At 34.4% G+C, this 20,079-nt stretch overlaps 1 protein-coding gene across 4 annotated transcripts in view; it reads left to right on the top strand.

The window, feature by feature from the left end:
• Window positions 1–20,079, top strand: part of MAGI3 (membrane associated guanylate kinase, WW and PDZ domain containing 3) — a 213,284-nt gene that overhangs the window by 150,924 nt on the left and 42,281 nt on the right. For 3 of the 4 annotated variants that reach the window (XM_003769791.4, XM_023503475.2, XM_023503476.2), the window contains exons 8-14: window positions 212–306; window positions 3,720–3,908; window positions 6,778–7,386; window positions 8,943–8,974; window positions 11,618–11,774; window positions 15,099–15,190; window positions 17,138–17,330. In XM_003769791.4, coding sequence (XP_003769839.1) covers window positions 212–306; window positions 3,720–3,908; window positions 6,778–7,386; window positions 8,943–8,974; window positions 11,618–11,774; window positions 15,099–15,190; window positions 17,138–17,330 — 1,367 coding nt within the window. The remainder of the gene's footprint in view (window positions 1–211; window positions 307–3,719; window positions 3,909–6,777; window positions 7,387–8,942; window positions 8,975–11,617; window positions 11,775–15,098; window positions 15,191–17,137; window positions 17,331–20,079) is intronic. The other variant, XM_023503474.2, reaches the window with a different exon arrangement.

The following is a 20,079-nucleotide window of genomic DNA, read 5'->3' on the forward strand; positions in this document are numbered from 1 at the left end:
CTGTGTCTTATGTATGTATGTGCACATATACACATTTATTATAAGATCAGAGTCTGTTTCATACCTTGAAGCTTCAGTTTTCTTTGTTTCTGCTGTAGTTATTGTTGAAAGGGCAAATATAACAACACTAATTAATTTTAACTTTATTTTTAACAAAAGCATATTAGTATTTTATCTGGAATTGAAATGCATATTTCTTTAAATATTACAGTCATATTAACCAGAAAACCCAGTTTGAAAATCCAGTGGTGGAAGCCAAAAGAAAAAAGCAGTTAGGACAGACTGATGTTGGTTCCTCAAAGCAAGGTACAACCTACGTTCTTTTCCCTCAAAAAAAATCTCCCAAACCCCAACAACTTGTAGATTATATTAAATTATCGCCTAAGTGATCTTGGTTTAATTGTTTTCCTTTTCTGGTGAATATTGCACTTCTTTTGCTTAGTTTGCTGCAAATTAGAAATTCAAATGTTCAGTGTTTCAGTTTCCTGATCCACTGATAAGAGATACTGAGTTATGAAAAAACAGAAAATTTTGAAAATACCAAGGTTTTCTGATGCTGTTGATAATACATATATAAATAGTATTCCTTTTTTACTGGTGGGGGGGAATGTTGGGGCTTTATTTATTTCTTATTTATCTAATATTTATAATGTGAATAGCTCAGTGCTGGTTCTACAATTAATGTATGGACCCTGCCTAACTAAACAGGGTCATGATATGAAAAGTATGAATAATGACAAAATGACACTAAGAAATTTTGTTTATATATTAATGCTATAGTCACATAGCAAGCTCCTTGCCATCACTACAGGAGTTCTAGAGTCTAGTATACTTTTCATTTACATAATTGTAGTTTTTTTGTGCATGTCTTTAAGTTTGCTTACTTTAGTTTGGATTAGTTTATGTGGGTATTTACACATGTTTCTCTGAATTTCTTATATTTGTTATTCATATACTTCAACTATTCCTCTTTTAGTGAATGTTTACTTGGTGTCTAGTTCTTTGCCACCTGAGATATTTTACAATTAATATTTGACACACACACACACACACACACACACACACACACACACAGTTTATATTTTTGATCTCCTGGGAACCCAAAGGGCGATCCTGTGGGCTGAAGACAAGAAATTTAGTGACTTTTCCCCATAGTTCTTTCATGTAGCTTTAGTTGTACAAAATTGTTCCACCATTTCATAGTTCTATATCAATGTATAAGTGTTGTCTTCCTGTAATGTTTTCCAGCTTTGTCTATTTCCATCTTTTGTCATTTCTGTCAATTTCCTACATTTACAGCAAAACCTCAAGAGTTATTTTAATTTATACTTTTGTTATTAGTAATTTGGATCAATCTTTGATATCATTATTGACAGTTCTCTTCATCCATTTATTTATTTGGGAATATTCAGTGTATAAAATGTTTTTACTTTGTCTGTGTATGCCCTGTGTTTAATAATACCTGGCATAGAGTACACATTTAATAAGTTCATATTAGTTGACCGCGACTTCATTCTTCTTGGCACCTTTGTATCTAGGTTGGTTTCCTATATGTCTTAAACGTGAGGCCTTTGTCAGAATTTTTTTGTTTGTAAACTTTTGAGGTTCTTAAATAACAAAGATTTTTTTATTCTGTCCCTCTCATGTCCCTCCTCCCTCATTTAAAAAAAAAATCCCTCATTACGTATCTTCATAGTGTAATAAAACAAATTCCCAAATTAGCCATGTCAGAAAATCTGGGTTTCTTTTTTATTTTAAATTCATCACATCTCTGCTGTGAAGTGAATATTATGTTTCATTTTCTTTTTTGGGACATTGAATATTAAACCTTCAATACTTTAGCATTGCAGCAACAGTTCAGGTTTCAGACCAGTAAGCTTTCGATCTTCCCAAACTGGTTTGCTCTAGGACAAAGTCTGATTGCTGCCCACCCTATTCTGAGTTCTGCAAGTTCCTGACCTGATTTGGATTTGAGTTATGGGCCTCTGAGATTACCCTGTTTGTAGACTGTTGTTGGATTCACCAGTTATCAGCCAGCTGGAAAGCTCTACCTGTTCAAAGTAACAGAACTATATATTTCCCTTTTGTCTGGAATTCCTGCCCTATTTATTCTTCTGTAGGATTCAGACTGGACTAGAAACTGGAATTGAAACCCTAATTCAGCTTCTGAAGTCTTAGCCACATAGTCGCTACATATTTCTGAACTTACATAGCCAAGGGTCAATGACCACTCCTCATCCCTGCCATCCTGGATGGCAAACCCAGAACTGGGTTATAAGTACCCTACCTGTTGGTGCCTGTTCCTGTACCTACACAGATGTAGTTCTCTCTCTGTTGGATCTAGGATTGTTTCTCACCCTAGTGCACAGCCTCTCCCTGCTCTCAAATCTTCTGCGTTGCATTCTCCTGTTCAACCCTCATCCTTAGTGCCCACTGAGCCTCCCTGGCTGCCTGCCCATGCTGACCTGGATTGGAAAAATGACTCATTCTGAATTTTTCCCCCTACATTCTCAGTCAGAATTTGGTCTTGTGCATTTTCTTGTTCTGATTGGAGGATTTGGTGGGTGGAGGTGCAGAAGAGCAGCTCTTGTACTTCTTGTCATTCCACCATGTAGGCCCTCCCCTCTACTACACTACTACTTGAGACATCCAAGCCCTCTCCTTGTATCCAAAGCACATCATCTCATACCTGCTTTCTGTGCTTTTGCATATAATCCTTCATGGCTGTGATCTCACTCCCCATCTCCATCTCTTAGAATCCCTGGCTTTTTTCAGAGCTGATCTTAAGGGTCATTTCTTATGAGAAGACTACTTCTTAGGTATTAATGCCTTGTCTCCAATATTACTTTCTATATATTTGGTATAAAATTTCTAATTTCTTATATGTTGTTTCTCCTCAAAGAATAGAAACCCCTTAAAAATAAATATTGTTCTGCTTTTGTCTTTGTACTCTCAGCACTGCTTATAAATGCCTGACTCATTCAGTATTTATAAATCCTTGTTGAATGAATGATTTTTTTCAAACACTATTATTCTTCCAGTGATGTTATGTAGTTGTAAATCACAGACAGGTAAAGTCTTTGAAAAATTCAAATTGAAAATCACCAAGTAGCAGTGGTCAGGCCATGGTACACTACAAATGAGATGTTACTTAGGATAAGTATTATAAAGCATGTCTTCTGCAAAATATGTAGACCAGAAAAAAAATAGGTGTCATGTTGTGAGTTCATAGATAGCTAGTGGGGAACTTCAAGCTTTATTTGTGATGATATCTATTTACTTTCAAGAGAATCCTAGCAATACCTCTTCCTTTCCCCTTCCCCATTTCTCCCATAACCACCAACTTGACAAATTTATGGAAAAATGTGAATAGTAATTATGATGAGAAAGCACTGTCTACATCATTGAAAAGAAGATCCCTATCAATGAAATTATAGATTCATTGGATTATTCTTATACCATAGGAATTCATTAAATGAGAAATTGTACATTAATCATATATTTTTTTTAATAAATTTCTTAAAACCTATAATTTTTTGTTTGTAAACATTAATTCTTTATCTTGTTAAATATTAAATTTTCCCCCTTTTTTTCCTATTTCCTTCAATTGCAATACATTTTATTTATTTTTTATGGGCAGCCTGAATGGCTTCCTTATTGGCTTGCTGTGTCCGTTGTCATATCTTAGGTTTGCAAACCCATCCTTCTTTTTGGTATAGATGTAGAGAAATCACACTTCACTCGAGACCCTTCCCAGCTTAAAGGTGTACTCATACGAGCATCTTTGAAAAAGAGTACCATGGGATTTGGTTTTACCATTATTGGTGGAGATCGACCTGATGAGTTTCTTCAAGTGAAGAACGTATTGAAAGATGGCCCAGCTGCTCAAGATGGGAAAATTGCACCAGGTAACAAATTTCTGTATACTGCCTTAACAGAAGAATTGTTCAATAAATTATAACTAGACGTGAAACTGGCTCTTTAAAAAAAAAATAGTGTCTGGAACCATTTAGAGAAAAAGGTAATTTGAAAATTGTGAATGATATTTGTAATTTCTTTGTTTCTGAGTCATTTCAGTCATATCCAATTTTTTTATGACCTCATTTGAGTTTTTCTTAGCAAAGATACTGAAGTAGTTTGGCATTTTCTTCTCTATCTCATTTTACAGATGAGAAAACAGAGGCAGGCAGGGTTAAGTGACTTGCCCAGGATCACACAACTAATAAGTGCCTAAAATTTGATTTGAACTCAGATCATCCTGACTACAGGCCTGGCACTCTATCCACTGTGCCATCATGTTGCCTAATTCTTCTAGCAAAATGTGGTTACAAAGATCCCTATATAGTTCAGTCAGAAAGAGATTTGTTCATACAATTTTTCATGTATTCACCAGTCTTCATTCTTCATGAAAGGATGAATTTAACTGTATGGTAAACCGTGTTTTGTCTAGACTAGTAATTTCATCAACATTGGGGGAAGTGTAACTAGTTTATAACTTAGAAATCTTAGAGAACTGTCTATGGTTCCAACTAGGCTATTTGCTCACTGTGTGTGTCTTGGAAGAACAACATGAGCCAAGATTGTTATGACTAGGTGTTGCCCACTCTTTGCTGCCATGCTTCCTCTGCTAAGACAATTTGACCAAAGAATCTCTGTGATTGCCTATGATTCTGTGATATTACTGATATGCCCTAGATTGCTTTATTCCTGAGGTGTAAGGGCACCACTTTTCATACTTTAATGTTTCCCCAGATTGGTTAGTTTATTATAGATTTTTAAAATGGAAACTTTTATTTTAGAAACAGATAAAAATTCTGCACTTCTTAATGTACTTGTTAAGGCCTGAAATAAGTTGCTTTAGACTTTGTTGCTTTGGCATTGACATTTTAAAATGTTTAAAAAATGTATTTGGGTTTTTCGGATTGCTTATTCACAATGAAAAAATTTTAAAGTGATTTTTTTTCTTTGAAAGTTTTACTGAATTGTTGAAAGTTGTATTGTTCTAATTTTTTTATGAATACCTGTTTCACATTTAGTGTGACTACAGTTATAGAGCTAGATTGTATAATTAATAGACTTATATAGCTCTGTGTTAATGTTGCATTAGAATATTATTTACAAATCATTTTGTGCCCTTCCAAAAAATGGAATGTGGTAAGTGGAGTGGCAAGAAAAAAAAAAACAGCCTATAAACATTGGCACAAGCAAACACCACTTTTTTTTTTTTAAAACAGGAGAAAAAAACATCTAAAGTCTGACAAATCCAGGATTATTTCTGTAGCTCCTATCTGACATAGGTTAGCAATTTGACTGTTCATATTCACTGGTCCTTAACATGCTTTTCTTGGAATTATTCCATGTATATTTTAGCTGTAATAAATGAAAATTTTGTAAATATAAATAAGCATTTAAACATATGGTCTTCTTAAGTATTTTCACCCTTTAGAATCATAAATAATTATTGAGACCAATCAGAATTATTTTTTCAGGTCTGTTTTGTCTGCCCCTTTCCATATTTTGATTGTGAAACAAACCCATTAGCTTCTGTCTTCTAAAGTGTCACAATATTGATTCAAATTTGTCTGAACTGCCCAAGCCTATCTGAAAGAGCATTAAAGTGCTCTCATGAAAATGCAGAACTCTTATACTAGGGAAAACAGTAAGTCTCAACTGTTGTTTCTAAGTAGTCCAGTTTATCTATCTCTCATTAGGTTATTATATCCATATTTCCGTGAAGTGACATTTGTTTTAAGGCGATTCGTGTTGACCTTAAAAAGTATAAATGTAACTTTAACACATTTGAGCACCTTGATTAGGAATATAACCTTTTAAATTATCACTCTCAAATTTAAGAGGAAAAAAAATGAATGAGATCACATAAAATAAATAAAAGAGGTCAGGTCTACATAAAAGATCATAACTCATACATGCTAAGGACCATGAATCTAGCAATTAAACTACTTCTATCTATGTCAGATAGGACTGTAGGAACAGTCCTGTATTTGTCAGATTTTATTTAGATCCTGTTAAAAAATATTGTGTTGGCTCTTGCCAATATTTATGTTGTTTTTTTTTTTTATTTGAAACTCAAATTATATGCAGTAAGTTAAGATCTATTAAAGGTTTAATTATTGATTTTCAATTGAATTCCTAACTATACCCTAAAGGTAGAACATATTAAAGGAAAATATAGTGTGTAGATAATAAATCATTCTGAAAATCATATACCTAGTTATAGCCCACTGGTTATTTAATTTCTTGATAAATTTTCAGATGTGATGTGAATAAAATTTTAAAAATACACAGTCCTTTGTATAGATAACTTTCACTTCTTTATCAAACATATGTATTCACATATATAAATGTATGTTATATGTATACATAGAGAGAGAACCTAATTATATATATATATATAAAATTCTTTTATAGGTATTTGGGTATGATTCATATTACAGTATTCATATAGAGTTATAAATTAATTATTCTCACATCCTACACTTCCTTTTTCCATTAATAACTTGGATCTCAGGTGTCCTTGTCACGACTTTAAAATGGCCTCTGCTTTTCAGAGGATTACAAAACTAAAGAGACCCCATTTCTTAGAAATCTATTTATTTTGAAATTAATAAATGGCAAAAGGCATCTGCTGAAATTTTTTCTCTTGAGAATTTAACCTTAATCAAATATTGATTAGAAATAATAGTACCTAAACTAAAATAATATTAAAATTGGAGATTACTTATATTTTAATATGCTCTAATACATTTGTTTTACTAGGTGATGTAATCGTAGACATAAATGGCAACTGTGTCCTTGGTCACACCCATGCAGATGTTGTCCAGATGTTTCAATTGGTCCCTGTCAACCAGTATGTGAACCTGACTTTGTGTCGAGGCTATCCTCTTCCTGATGACAATGAAGATCCTGTTGTTGATATTGTTACAGCTACACCCATAATCAATGGACAGCCTGTAACCAAGGGAGAGACTTGCATAAGCAGTCAAGATTTTAAATCAGGGACAGTGGTTATGGACCAGAATGGGAAATCGGGTCACATTCTGGGTAGTGATCGTCTGAATGGCCCTTCTTTGGACCCAAATGAGCAAAGGGCATCCATGGCATCATCAGGCAGCTCTCAACCAGAACTAGTGACTATCCCTCTGATTAAGGGTCCTAAAGGTTTTGGGTTTGCAATAGCTGATAGTCCAAGTGGGCAGAAGGTGAAAATGATATTGGACAGCCAGTGGTGTCATGGCCTTCAAAAAGGAGATATCATTAAAGAGATTTACCATCAAAATGTACAAAACTTAACACACCTCCAAGTTGTTGAAGTGCTAAAACAATTTCCAGTAGGCACAGATGTACCATTGCTCATCTTGAGAGGAGGTGAGTAAAGATGCAATGTGGAAAAATGTATGGTTTTTATTTATTTATGTCTGTAAATTGTCTTTCCTTATAGGCCAGGACTTTTCTTTTCCTATCAAACTACCTCATCTTCACTAGTGTACATTTTCTATAAGGCTTTGGTCAGTCACTCATACAGCAGTTTTGAGTTTCCAGTCTATTATTTGAGTCAGTGTGGCCTGATGGAAAGAGCCAGCCTCTGATGCATGCTGGGCATGTGACTTGCCATGGGACCTTGGAAGGTGTCTCGGTTCATTAGGTTGCTCTAAGGCCATAAGTTGCTCGGAAGGTGCTGACCTGCTGTTGGTAGAATGTGTTTCCTAACTGAAGAGTTCTCTCTTCCAAAGAAATCACAAGTCCATGATTTTATGATCAGTCACAGATGTTTCTTCAGTTAAAAGATTGCCCATTTAATCGTATTTCTTCTGCTGACAAGCACAAAGTCAGACCTTTAAAAGTCTTGAGTCATCTGTGACTTAGTAATGTCCATAACATGATTTCAAAGAACAAAATTCTACATTTCTATTAGATGCTGTTGAGGATCTCCTGAAGCTTGTTCTATTGTATTCACAGTGATAGTAACTTTTACTTTTAAAGACTTTTTCTGAAGCTCTGGTGGCCTTCCCTTATGTGGTAATTAGTGCCTTCAGTGCCCATATGAGAAAATCACATGTCTTGTTTTACCAAGGTCATGAAGAAGCACCAAATACACCAGACATCATACCTTCCCCTTTCCCCTCCCCCCCAATTTTTAGCTCAAATTACTTACTTGAGCTTTAATGGGATTTTTTGAGCCCATGCCTACAGATGACTAACATTTAAAAATTAGAATTTCACTCTTATACATTCTCATACGCTTCTGTTCTATTAGCACCTTGTTTCTCTATCATGTGCATGGAAATATTTCCTTTAATATGGACTTTTGTTTATTTTTAACAGCTTAGATTCTTCTTTGGGTGATCTTTTGAAATACTTAATACAGCTTTCAAATGTGCACAGCATAGCACATACAGTAGAGACAGCACTGACTCAAGAGTCAGAGACTGTGCTTCAAAGTTCACCTATGTGATCTTTGGCAATTTTTTTTAATGTCTCCCATGTCCTCCATATTCTCTTTGGTAAAATAATCCATTTGGGTGGCAAAGAAATGGCCCTTGAGTTCCCTTCTAATTCCAGGGCTGTGAACTTGTAAACTCTATAATGTAGGAAGTATGGGTATTATTATCCCCATTTTACAGATGGGGAACCTGAGACTCTGAGGCTTTAAGTGACTGTCCCATGATCATACAGGTAAGGAGTGTCACAGATGATATTCAAAAAAAGATCTCCTGACTCCTAATTAGGCACATTATCAGCTATTCATTGATGAAGATTAAACTTTTCTTTCTTCATGCTGTTTCAGTTTTCTATTCCACTAAATTAAAGCTAGCTTACTTAATTTACTTTTGTTCCATTTGAAGACAGTATTCATGATTAAAGAATGTCAATCCAAAGAATTATTCATCTGGTTTTAAAATTTGGCTCACTGTTTTCTCTAGGTCCTCCTTCACCAGCTAAAACTACCAAAGTGGTGAGTATGTAAAATGTTTGCAAGAGTGGAAAAGTTAGTGGTCATCATATATCATACATGTAAAATTGGGACTATCCTAGACAGAATCTTATTAATTTCTCTTGGCTTTAAAATACAATAGGGGAAAGGTGGGGAGGGAATCTGCTCCCAGTGGTTTTAAATAAATATTAGAGCAGATGGTATATTAAAACCATACCAAAAAAAAACAAAAACAAAATTCGATGTCACCCAGTACCAAATTTCCTATGTAGTTTTGTGTTCCAATCTCAAATGCTTCATATCCTACATCTCTCTAAACCCAGTCCCCTTTCTAGCTTCTTTATTTCTATTGAAAGCACCATCATCTTTGGAGTTATCCAGGTTTGTAAGTTAAAAGTTATTCTTGAATGTTACCTTTACTTTCTTATTCATTCATTTGAGGAACTTTTTTCAATTGGCCTCCCCAGAAAATCGCACAACTATCCCCCCTTTCTCTACTCAATGACTGCTTCCTTTTTCAGGCTCTTAGCACCTGAAGAGCTCCTGAAGGATTGCTATAGTCTCTTAATTAGTTCCCTTTTCCACTTCTTTCCTTCTCCAATTTATTTTACATACAGCTACCGGTTTTCCTAAACTACAATTCAGGCTATGTCATTCTTGCTCAGAAATCTTCAGATTCTTTGTATTGTTTCCAGGATAAAATCCAGATCCCATATTGGGTACTTAAGACCTTTTATAATCTGGCTTCAGCCTATGTTCCCAGGTTTATTTTTTTATCACTCCCCTTCCTGAACTCTATGCTAAGTCACATTGGCCCACTTACTAATACCCACACTTTACATTCCATCTCCAGTCTCCAAGTTTTGTCCCAGGCTGCCCCTAATACCTGGAGTATATACCTCCCACCTCTGAGAATCCTTCACTTCCCTCAAGGTTTAGCTCAGCTAGCTTCTCCTTGAAGCTTTTTCTAACCTCCCTAGTTGTTGGTGCTTTCTTCTACTTCAAATCATCTCAGTTTTAATTATTTGCTTTATATACAATATTCCTTATTTTTGTCATTAAACCCATAATAAATTATATGTGATAGGCACAATAGTTATTTGTTGAATAATCCAAAACATTTTTGGCCGCCTGTATTATCCACTGGCTTATTTTGCTGATTTTTGTTGGATTTCTCCCCTTTCCCCCACCCCCAATATACAACTTAATTGTTTTGCCTTATGTTCAGCTAACTATTGGCCCCCAGACAGCCGAATTAAATAGCTTGTCAAAGGACCCACTCATATAGGATGAGAACTGAAAGAAGGCTCCCTGTAACATCTTGGAAAATCACTTATCAGTTTCTTATACTGATACCACCAGTAATTACAAGTATTGAATACAAAGACAATTAATGAACATGAAATCTTATTTTAGTTTTAGCTTGATGCTTTATAATTTCTGTCATCAGCAGCAGCTCATCAAAGATGTTTATCAGTAGCCAGAAACTCTAGGTTATTCAAGTGAACTTTCCAGCATAGTTAAAAATATATCTTTTTAGAGATCTAATTTAGCAAAATTATTGGAACAATAGCTTCACACTCTAGCCCACCTACATGTCCTTCATAGACTCAGTCTTATGTAATTCATTTAGATGGTCTAGAAATTCTGCTCATGGCTACTTCTAGCAACCTATTGAGGCCATTCTTCCCTTTTCTACTGGCTGATTAGGACCCTGGGCAGCAGGAGAGGAGGGAGGAGAGAGAAATAGATTTGTTCTCTAATACTGGTCAAAACAGGCACTGTTGATCACTAAGCTAAGAACTACTATGTGCTAATTGACAGTGATCATTTTTTTAAAATTTTTCCTAAATTAGAATCTAACTCCTGACTACCATATTTGTACAAATATACTTTTGAGGATTTGAGTTGGTGGGTTGGTTGATTGTTTTGGGAGTGGGGTGGGATTTGTTTGAGTCTGACAATATTTCATTTCCTTTGTAGCTAATTGTTTTTATTCTTAATATTATCAAATATTGGGGAATTAACTTTTTGCAAACAAAAAGCAACCAAAATAAGCTACTTCTCTTCCTTGGCTTAGTGCCTTTCCTTTAGAGTGTTTGGATTTTGGAGGGTGTTTTCATAGTATTGTCTATTTAATGTAGTTTGTGGTTAAGACTTATGCTATTCAGTGTTTTTAGAAAGAACATGTTGAAAACATCTTCATTGGAAATTAAACCAAGTCAAAAAAGAGAAGTAAAAATTATGTGGAGCATTCTTTTTTCCTTTCCTTTTTTAGAAGAACCCTTTTTTCTGTGTAAGAAGCATTTATTTCTTCCTCAAATCAGCTAACAATTTCAAGGTGGGAAAAAAGAGAAACTATTATTCAAACAATAAGAACCTTCATTTTTTGTCATTTACAAAATTTTAGAATTTTTTCTACTTTCAGGTAAATATATCTTAACTCAATACTTCCAAAAAGGTTTTATTGCTATATTGAATTTATCAAATATATTAATGCTCAACACCTTAGTTTCTTAGTGTTGAGGGATGTACTTAAAGAAATGTGTCCATGCCCAGCCAACTTGTATGTTTTATTTGCCAAATATCTTATATATATAAAGTGTTTAAATCATCTGTTTTCTTATCATTTTCAACCATTTACTAACTGCTTTTTCATTTTAGAAGACGGATAAACAGGAGAATTCAGGAAGCTTGGAGGCCATCAATGAGTCTGTTCCTCAGCCAATGCCTTTTCCACCCAGCATCATCAGGTCAGGATCCCCTAAATTAGATCCTTCTGAGGTCTACCTGAAGTCCAAGACTATATATGAAGATAAACGTAAGTCACCAAGATTTTTCAGGATAGTATAGAACAAAGTAAGCATAGCTGTCATAAGGGGCTTTTTCATTCTCAGGAATCAGGTTTTTGTTTTGTTTTTTTTTCCAATTACAAGTTTAAGGATGCTTATATTACTTTTTAGTAGGAAGACTATTTTTAGGCTTCCTCATTTATCCCTTATTGGAAGCATTAAATACAGAAATTTGAAGTGATAGAGTTGAAAGGCACCCTGTAAAGCACTTCATCCAGTTCTCTCCTTTTACAAGGGAAGAGCTAAGATCTAAGACCACAAGGCAAAAATCAGACAGCAGAGCCAGGATTTCAGATCTAGCATCTATACCATACTGCATATATAGCATGTGATTAATTTTGCTCTCATTTAAACAATCACAATCCTTTAGCCTGGCACCTGCAAGAGAGGGAGAAGTGTATGAGTGGTCTAAACAAAATGATTAAAGCCACATATGTGCTATGATTCAGTTTCCTTGTTTGTAAAATTAGACTGAATATTCTTTAGTCATCTCTTCCATATGGATTTCTCCTCTTAGCATGAACAATCTCAGCCAGGCCCTCAGTGTTTCTATTCCCTTTCTCATTTCCTACAGTATTCATTTTGAACCTCTTCTCAAGATCCCAACTTTACCTGCACCTCCAAATTTCTCAACAGATAACCCTATTTTCCACTTTAAAGTACATATCAAGACTTCCCAGGGGTTCCCTCAGCTCTTCTTTTTACTTACCCTTCCTTATTTAAAACTTATTTCTATATTTATGTATATCTTCTCTTTCTTCACTTCTGATCTGAGCATTGCTAAATTTTCTAACCATGCACTTTGTCCCATCCCATCTTTTCCACCAATTAGCTCTGATTATTTCCCCTTAATCATCTCTCACTTGGGATCTTCCCTCTACCTAAAAAAAAAAAACACTTAGATCTCCTTTTCCATTAGAAACAAACAAACAAAACAAACAAACAAAAACTTTCTTTGTTCCTGCTATCTTATTTATCTTTTCCCTGACATTTACCTGTCATTCAGAGTCTTCCACAATCTGACCCCAACATATCATTCCACTTAAAAGGTTGTTTTCCTTTCCTTCTTCAGCATCTGCCACTTTCTCCACTTTATTCCCATGCATGACATCTTGCCCACACTGCAAGTCCCTTCTCAAATATTATTCCCCCTCTCTCTTTTTTTAATTAAGCAATTAGGGTTAAGTGACAGTGTCACACAGCTAGTTAGTGTTGAGTGCCTAAGATCAGATTTAAACTCAGGGCCTCTTTACTTCAGGGCCAGTGCTCTATCTGTTACACCATTTAGCTGCCCCTCAAATGCTACCCTTTCTAAGAAGTTTTTGTTTACTTCTCCATTAAGAAGGGATTTCTCTATCTTCTGATGACAGAGATACTAGACTGTGAATGCTCAGGGCATTGCACACTGAATCCTTATAGCTCTAGCATTCTAGAATTCTATGTAGTTGCATTTTGATAAAGACTTGCCAAAGGTAATAAGTCCAAAAGCAATTTTTTTCTCCTAATGTGAGCCCACCATAAAGCAAGTGAAGGATTAACAGCTACCCCTAAGACTAGAATGCCAAAAAAGCACAGAGCAACTGCAGGTGGAACAAAAGGCTCATTATATGTGCATAATGAAGACCTTGTTTCCCAAGACAGTCCTTGCAGTTGCTTCTTATGCCTCATGAAATAAACTTGTCCAGGCAACCCCTCTCTTTGTGGTAGAAAAATGTGACTTAAATCCACAGCATTCAAGACATTACTTAGTGTGTGAGATTACTCACATTTTCTTTAAACACATATATGATTTGGAATGTAATTATTATTTTCATAAATCAAACTAAAAAAATGAAGATGTTCTGAAGAATGAAGAATGTTCTAGAGAACATTTCCTGAAACTTGTCATGAACACTTTACTGAAATATTATCTCATATTTAAACATGTGTAGAGAGAGTTTGGAATTTTCTTTCTCCTTTTTCTCTAACTTCCTCTTCCTTTTTCATCCATCTTCCATAAAGCAGATATTCCTAAAATACAGGTCTGACCATGTCATTCCACTGCTTAAGAAACTTCAGCCACTTCCTATTGCCTCTGGATAAAATACAAACTTCTTGGGTTGACATTTAAAACACTTCACAGTCTGGTTTCTCTTCACAGACTGTTTTTCCGCAATCATTGTATATTACTCCCATTCACATACATGCTGTATACTTCTACCATCAAACTGGTCAATATGATGCTTCCTCCATCCTTAGAATTCTCAAACTCCTCGGTTTTGTCTCAGTCGTTTGCTTCCTTCATGGATCAACTCAAATCCTACTTACTTCCTACAGGAGGCCTTCTTGATACCTATGGTTCTTAATGCCTTCTTCCCTGCCCCCGTATCTCTTCCATTGTATTTATTTATGGAAATTGTGCATTTGTTCATCAATGTTCATGTTGTTTCCATTAATTAATAAATTATTCATAATAATTTACATTAATGTAAGCTCCTTAACATCAAGGATGGTGGTATTTTTGACTTTACAGTTCTAGTCTTTCATATTGTTTTTGGCACATATTAGGAGCTTAATAGTAAGTGTTTGCTGAATAGATGAATGGACAAAAAGGGCATCAGTATTTTCTCCAACCAAACTCCAAAAACAAAAGATAAATTCTACACATGAAATAAAGTAAATTCGCTGATATTTTCATGTTGACCTGGTTAACATAAGCCTTAAAGTGATTAATATACATGGTGTTTATTTTTACTCATAGCAATAGTATGTCTTTTTATTATTTCAAAAATAAACTTGTGAACTCCTGCAAATGTAGCTGTATACAAAGGGATGCAAATCTGTGTACTCTGAGAAAAGCATCAGTTTAAGTTTGTCAAGACTAAATTTTCTCTCATTTCTTAAGACTCTGAAATACCTTACCTAACTATCAAAATCATTTTATTTTGCTATCACATGACAGATATAAATTAGTTGACATTGTGGTTTGATGAATCAAGTATTGTTACATTTATTGGAGTTATTAGAATTTAATATTAACTTGCTATCCAGTAGACACTGGAGTAGAGTAAACACTAATTAGGAATAGAACACTATGTCCAGAACTTCTTCAGCAGAACTTGATTGTTTACATTTTTCTTATCATGTTAGTATCAACCTTGAGCTCTGATACATCTTAAAAGCTTCAAGTTTATAATTTTACCACAGAATTGTAAAATATTACCTGACTAAATGTTGAATGTTAGTCATCTTGTTTTATTCTAGTGGTCATTTAAGAAATAAGATAAAAATTCTACTTTTTTTTTTCCATTTAGCTCCAAACACCAAGGATTTGGATGTTTTCCTTCGAAAACAGGAATCAGGATTTGGCTTTAGAGTCCTAGGAGGAGATGGACCTGATCAGTCTGTAAGTTGTTTGCTTAGAATTTGGAAATGTATGATATATCTGGATTTTTTTCCCCTCACGTGATTATTTTACATTCTTCCTTTTTTCTCTTTAACAGTTTGATTAATAAATAGATGGGTTTGGCTTCCAATCTCCTTATTACCATGCTCCCTCAGGAATTATTTCGATAGGAGTTATTGCCTTCTTTCTTGATCTCTTAATAAATATTTGAACTAAAAATTAAATAATCATACTTATAGTTTCATAAAATAGCAACTCTGTGATTAGTCACCCCTCTCCTTTACTTTATTTAGTTTTTTTAAATCTTTTTCTAAACAAATTCTTAGTTTCATTTCTTGGGAAGCCTCTAATTCTTAATTCTATTTCCTATATTCTCTGACTGATTCATAAATAATTATGATTTTTTTTCCCACTTAATAATATTTTATTTTTTTCTAATTACATGTAAAGATAGTTTTCACCATTCACTTTTCTAAGATTTGGAGTTTCAAATTTTTCTTCCTCCCTTCTTTCTTTCCTTCCTCCCAAGATAGCAGTCTGCTATAGATTATACATATACAATATGATATATTTTGAATATTGTACTAAACGCCAGTAAATGCTCAGTATTTTTCTGCATGTGATTTTTATATGGAAGCCTACATAGCTGGCATTGACTTTATTTTTTAGTAGATGCAAAAGTTGTATTTGAAGGAGACAAAAGCAGTCAACTTAAAGATTTTGTTAATATGTGGTTCTATTAACATTTATTTTTAGAGGAGAAAATATTGATAAGACAAAAAATCCTTTTCTTTTAATAACCTAAGCATCACAATGATTTGTGTTTTCTAAAATCTGAATGCATACAATATTTTGATACACTATCATAAATCAAAGCCTTTATACATTAAAATTTGTGTGAATCTATCATAGTAGTTATAATGCTATTTTTAAAAAAATTAAATAAAAAATATCTGCCATATTTATGAAAAGAGGTTTTCATTTTGATGGTATACATCTGTTCTGATTCATAATATTGACAACAATTTTCACCATCCTATCAAGCAAATAAAATTTGAAGACAAGTTGAAATAACTGCAAAATCATTCAGTGGTCAAATATCGTAGTGTTGCTATTTAGCTCTTGCCATTTAGATATTTTTACTGTATTGAAATTCATATAATTTGCTAGGGTATTTTTTGAAAATTCAGCTCAGGCTGGGGATACATCTTTTTTCTAATGTGAATACTAAGCACTAATATTAGCCAAACTTTCCAAAGAAATCTGTTTTATTACAACCTAATTATAGCTGATATAATGGACTTGTACAGCAACAGAAATCAAGCATGTATTTGGAAATATTGTGTTGTGTTTTTTTCCATAGTTAATAATAAAAAAAAAATTTTAAATAAGCCAAACACAAGCTGTTCTACCTTTTAATGAAAAAATTTTAATGATTCTTTTTAAATGAAACATAACCATTTATTCTTTTTCCATAATAAATGTTTCATAGTAGTAAACAGTGAGCTTGAAGTGGCAGGCATCTGTATATGGATAGAGAAAGATTCATCCCCATTCTCTCTTCTCACTGCAGAATGGCAATAAATGTTCTGATAGTAGTAAGTGGAGATTTTGTTCTAAGCAGCTATTATATAGCAGTATGTTTGTTGGGTGGAGCAAATCCTTTTGGATTATGATATCTATCCCCTTTGTTTTCAACCCTAAGGATTTGCTGAAAGTAAATGAGAAAGTTATTGGGAAGCTCCTATCATTTAAATAAAGTTCTTCCAATGACCAGGACTCTAGCAATTGCCATTTTCAAGTTAATGACGTGAGATGGGACAGTTTTTCTTCCTTGGATTTAAAAAGCATTTTATATTTGCCTAGTATTTATTTTTCCTACAAATTTGACTTTTAGCTGATCTAAGCAGATTGTTTCAACCAACCCACAGATTTTTGTTTCATCAGATATATATTGGAGCCATCATTCCCCTGGGAGCAGCTGAGAAAGATGGTCGGCTGCGTGCTGCTGATGAACTTATGTGCATTGATGGAATTCCAGTTAAAGGAAAATCACACAAACAAGTTTTGGACCTAATGACAACTGCTGCTCGAAATGGCCACGTGTTACTTACTGTTCGAAGAAAGATCTTCTATGGTGGTATGTTGATCTCACTGTGGTCTTACAAGCCAAGTGCCTAAATTGCTTACTTTCCACATTGTACTTTGAGTTCTTGCCTCTGCTTCACATCCTGTAACAGTACTTCCTAGGAGTCATGCTTTTAGTCTGTGTTGCAGGTGACTGTTCAGTTTGCCAGTTGCCTAATTTTATTGACTGCCTTTTATTTGATAATTCTTGCATATGCTAACCTTAAAATGTCAGTATGATTGTTCTATGTGGACTTTATTCCTGATCCTGATGGCACTAATGCTTCTGACTTGTGCCTAAATTCTAAAATCTCAAGAATTTATGATTTCATTGACATGGCTCCATTTTACCTTTCCAGCTTGAAAACTTGATTATAAGTTATTCCTCTTTATACACTCTTCATTGCAGTCACTCTGGACTTTTGGCAGTTCCTACACACAATATTTCATCTTCTTTCTCCATACTTTTGTGCAGGAGAGACCTGGAATGTACCCCATTCCCACCTCTGCCTCTTAGGATCCCTGCCATTTCTGCACAAGGCCTTTCCTGATCCTCCCCTCATTGGCTATTTCTTCTTCCAAATTATCTTATAATAATAATGCTGTGGTGGTGGTGGTGGTGGTGGGATCTTTACATGTAAAATATAGGCATCTTGAGGGCAGGAATGGTTTTATTTTGGTTTTTCATCTTCTGCACCTGGTACAGAGCAGAAAATGTTAGGTTGATATGAAATGTTTATATGTATACTGATAGTTATGAATATGTCACAATAAGAAATTCACTCTATCACAAAAGATGTGTAACTCACCTAAAATTTACTGGTTAAGGAACGTCCTGGACCAATAAGAGGTCACGATTACATAACTATATATATCAGAAATGGGGCATTACTTGAGGGTCATATTAATTTCAAGTCTGGTCCTTTGCTACACTATATACTACCTGTGTATATGTGTACATTTGCACGGGTGTAATAATTTTGTCTATATAAATATATACACTTACATATACATGTATCATTAATCTCTCCACTTATGTTTTAACTCCATTTTTCATAATAAGTTTAGATCAGTGTTAATTCCTTAATTTGACTTGTCATGTTTTGATGTTTTTAATTCCCCTTTTTATTTTTAGTTTTCTCTTAGTAAAAGATCTCATTGTCTTATTTAAATTACTGAATGTTGGTAGAGATCAATTGTGCAACTTTTGGCCATTTTTCATCTCTATATATACATATACATACATACATAGGTGTGTGTGTGTGTGCATAAATACATAACTCTCAAATGAACTAGACCATTCAATATTTTGAACTCATCCATGAAAGACAGTGAGATCCCTCTTGTTTTGAGAAGAAATAGACAAAAAAGGTGAATTCAAGATCCCATTATCAGAATATGACATATAATCACAGTAATTTCTAAAGTATTTTACATATCATTTCATTCTATCTTTCCAACAACCCTGTGAGATAGGTGTGATTATTATTCCAATTTTATAGATGAAGAAATGTCAACTGAGATCAGTTAAATGACTTGCCCAACATCACAGTTAATAAGTGTCTGAAATAGATTTGAACTCAGCTTTTGTCACCTACACATCCATAACTAAGTGTCTCTTCTATTGGATACAATGCTAGGTGCTAGAGGTAAAAAAAAACAAAAAGAAACAGTACTTTCTGTTAAAAAACATACATTGTATGGGAAAATATACAGTGTACATAGATACTAATTAGATACATCAACATATAATCTTTTGAGGAGAGAAAGCATATAAAGCTACCCTACCTTTCCTGTCTTTCTATTCTGTTTCTTTAGAACAAATTTTTCCTATGTAGAGGTACATTCTCCTCATGGGCTTTAATTCCAGGACATCCCAGTAATACCTATAAAATAAAATTTGCCTCTATCTATGAGGACCTTCATTTTTTTCATCTTGCTACTTGTTTTTCTCAGTCATGTCTTGGATTTTGTCTTCCATAAATGTGTCTCAACTACTATTGTGTGACTTAGTTGATAGACACTTTTCCTCCTATCCCTTATTTGTAGTTAAAAACCAATTTTAGTGGAGTTGGATTTGCAAGACATCTCGCAAATGCTTTCTTAGTAGCTTTTCCCTGGCTAGTAGACTACCATTTCTGTGTTTTAAGCACTGTGCTTGAGATCCAGATGACATTCTCAACATCTTCTGAGCCAACTAATCCCTTCCTAAGCCTACTTTTTTCTTTTTTCATCTCTGACCTTTAGCAGTGTTTTATGGGTTCCTCCTTCTGGTAGTGATATTTATGTTCATATGAATCAACAAAGTGTCTTCTGCTTTGGGGGGAGAAGTGGGATTCTCTTCTGTATCTTAAGGACACTCCCTGCAGAGACAGCAGCCATCCCTTTGGTGATTCCTCAGGCCATTTGAACAGGGAAGTCTCCTTTCTCTGCTGCCCTTCTTTTTTTTTGTCTGACCCCTATTGGACAATCTCTCATTTGATCTCCCCTGTGGACTTTATCAGACCTTGCAAGATAAAAACTTTCCTCAGAGCCAAACGAAAGGGGCTCTTCTTCCCTTCTTTCTCTGAGTGGTCTTCTCACATTCTCAAGCCTCCCAAGTAAAACCTGTTTTCTTATGCCTCTTTTTCATACTTCTTGTTCACATTTTTTTTGTTCCCAGCCTTAACTGTCTTCTTCATATGGAACTTCCCTAAAGCAGTGAAATGCTTCCACAGGACCCTGCAAACATATTGGTTTAGACACACTAGAATCCAGTCATG

This window comes from Sarcophilus harrisii, chromosome 4, assembly GCF_902635505.1.
Source record: "Sarcophilus harrisii chromosome 4, mSarHar1.11, whole genome shotgun sequence".
Classification (NCBI taxonomy): Eukaryota; Metazoa; Chordata; class Mammalia; order Dasyuromorphia; family Dasyuridae; genus Sarcophilus; species Sarcophilus harrisii.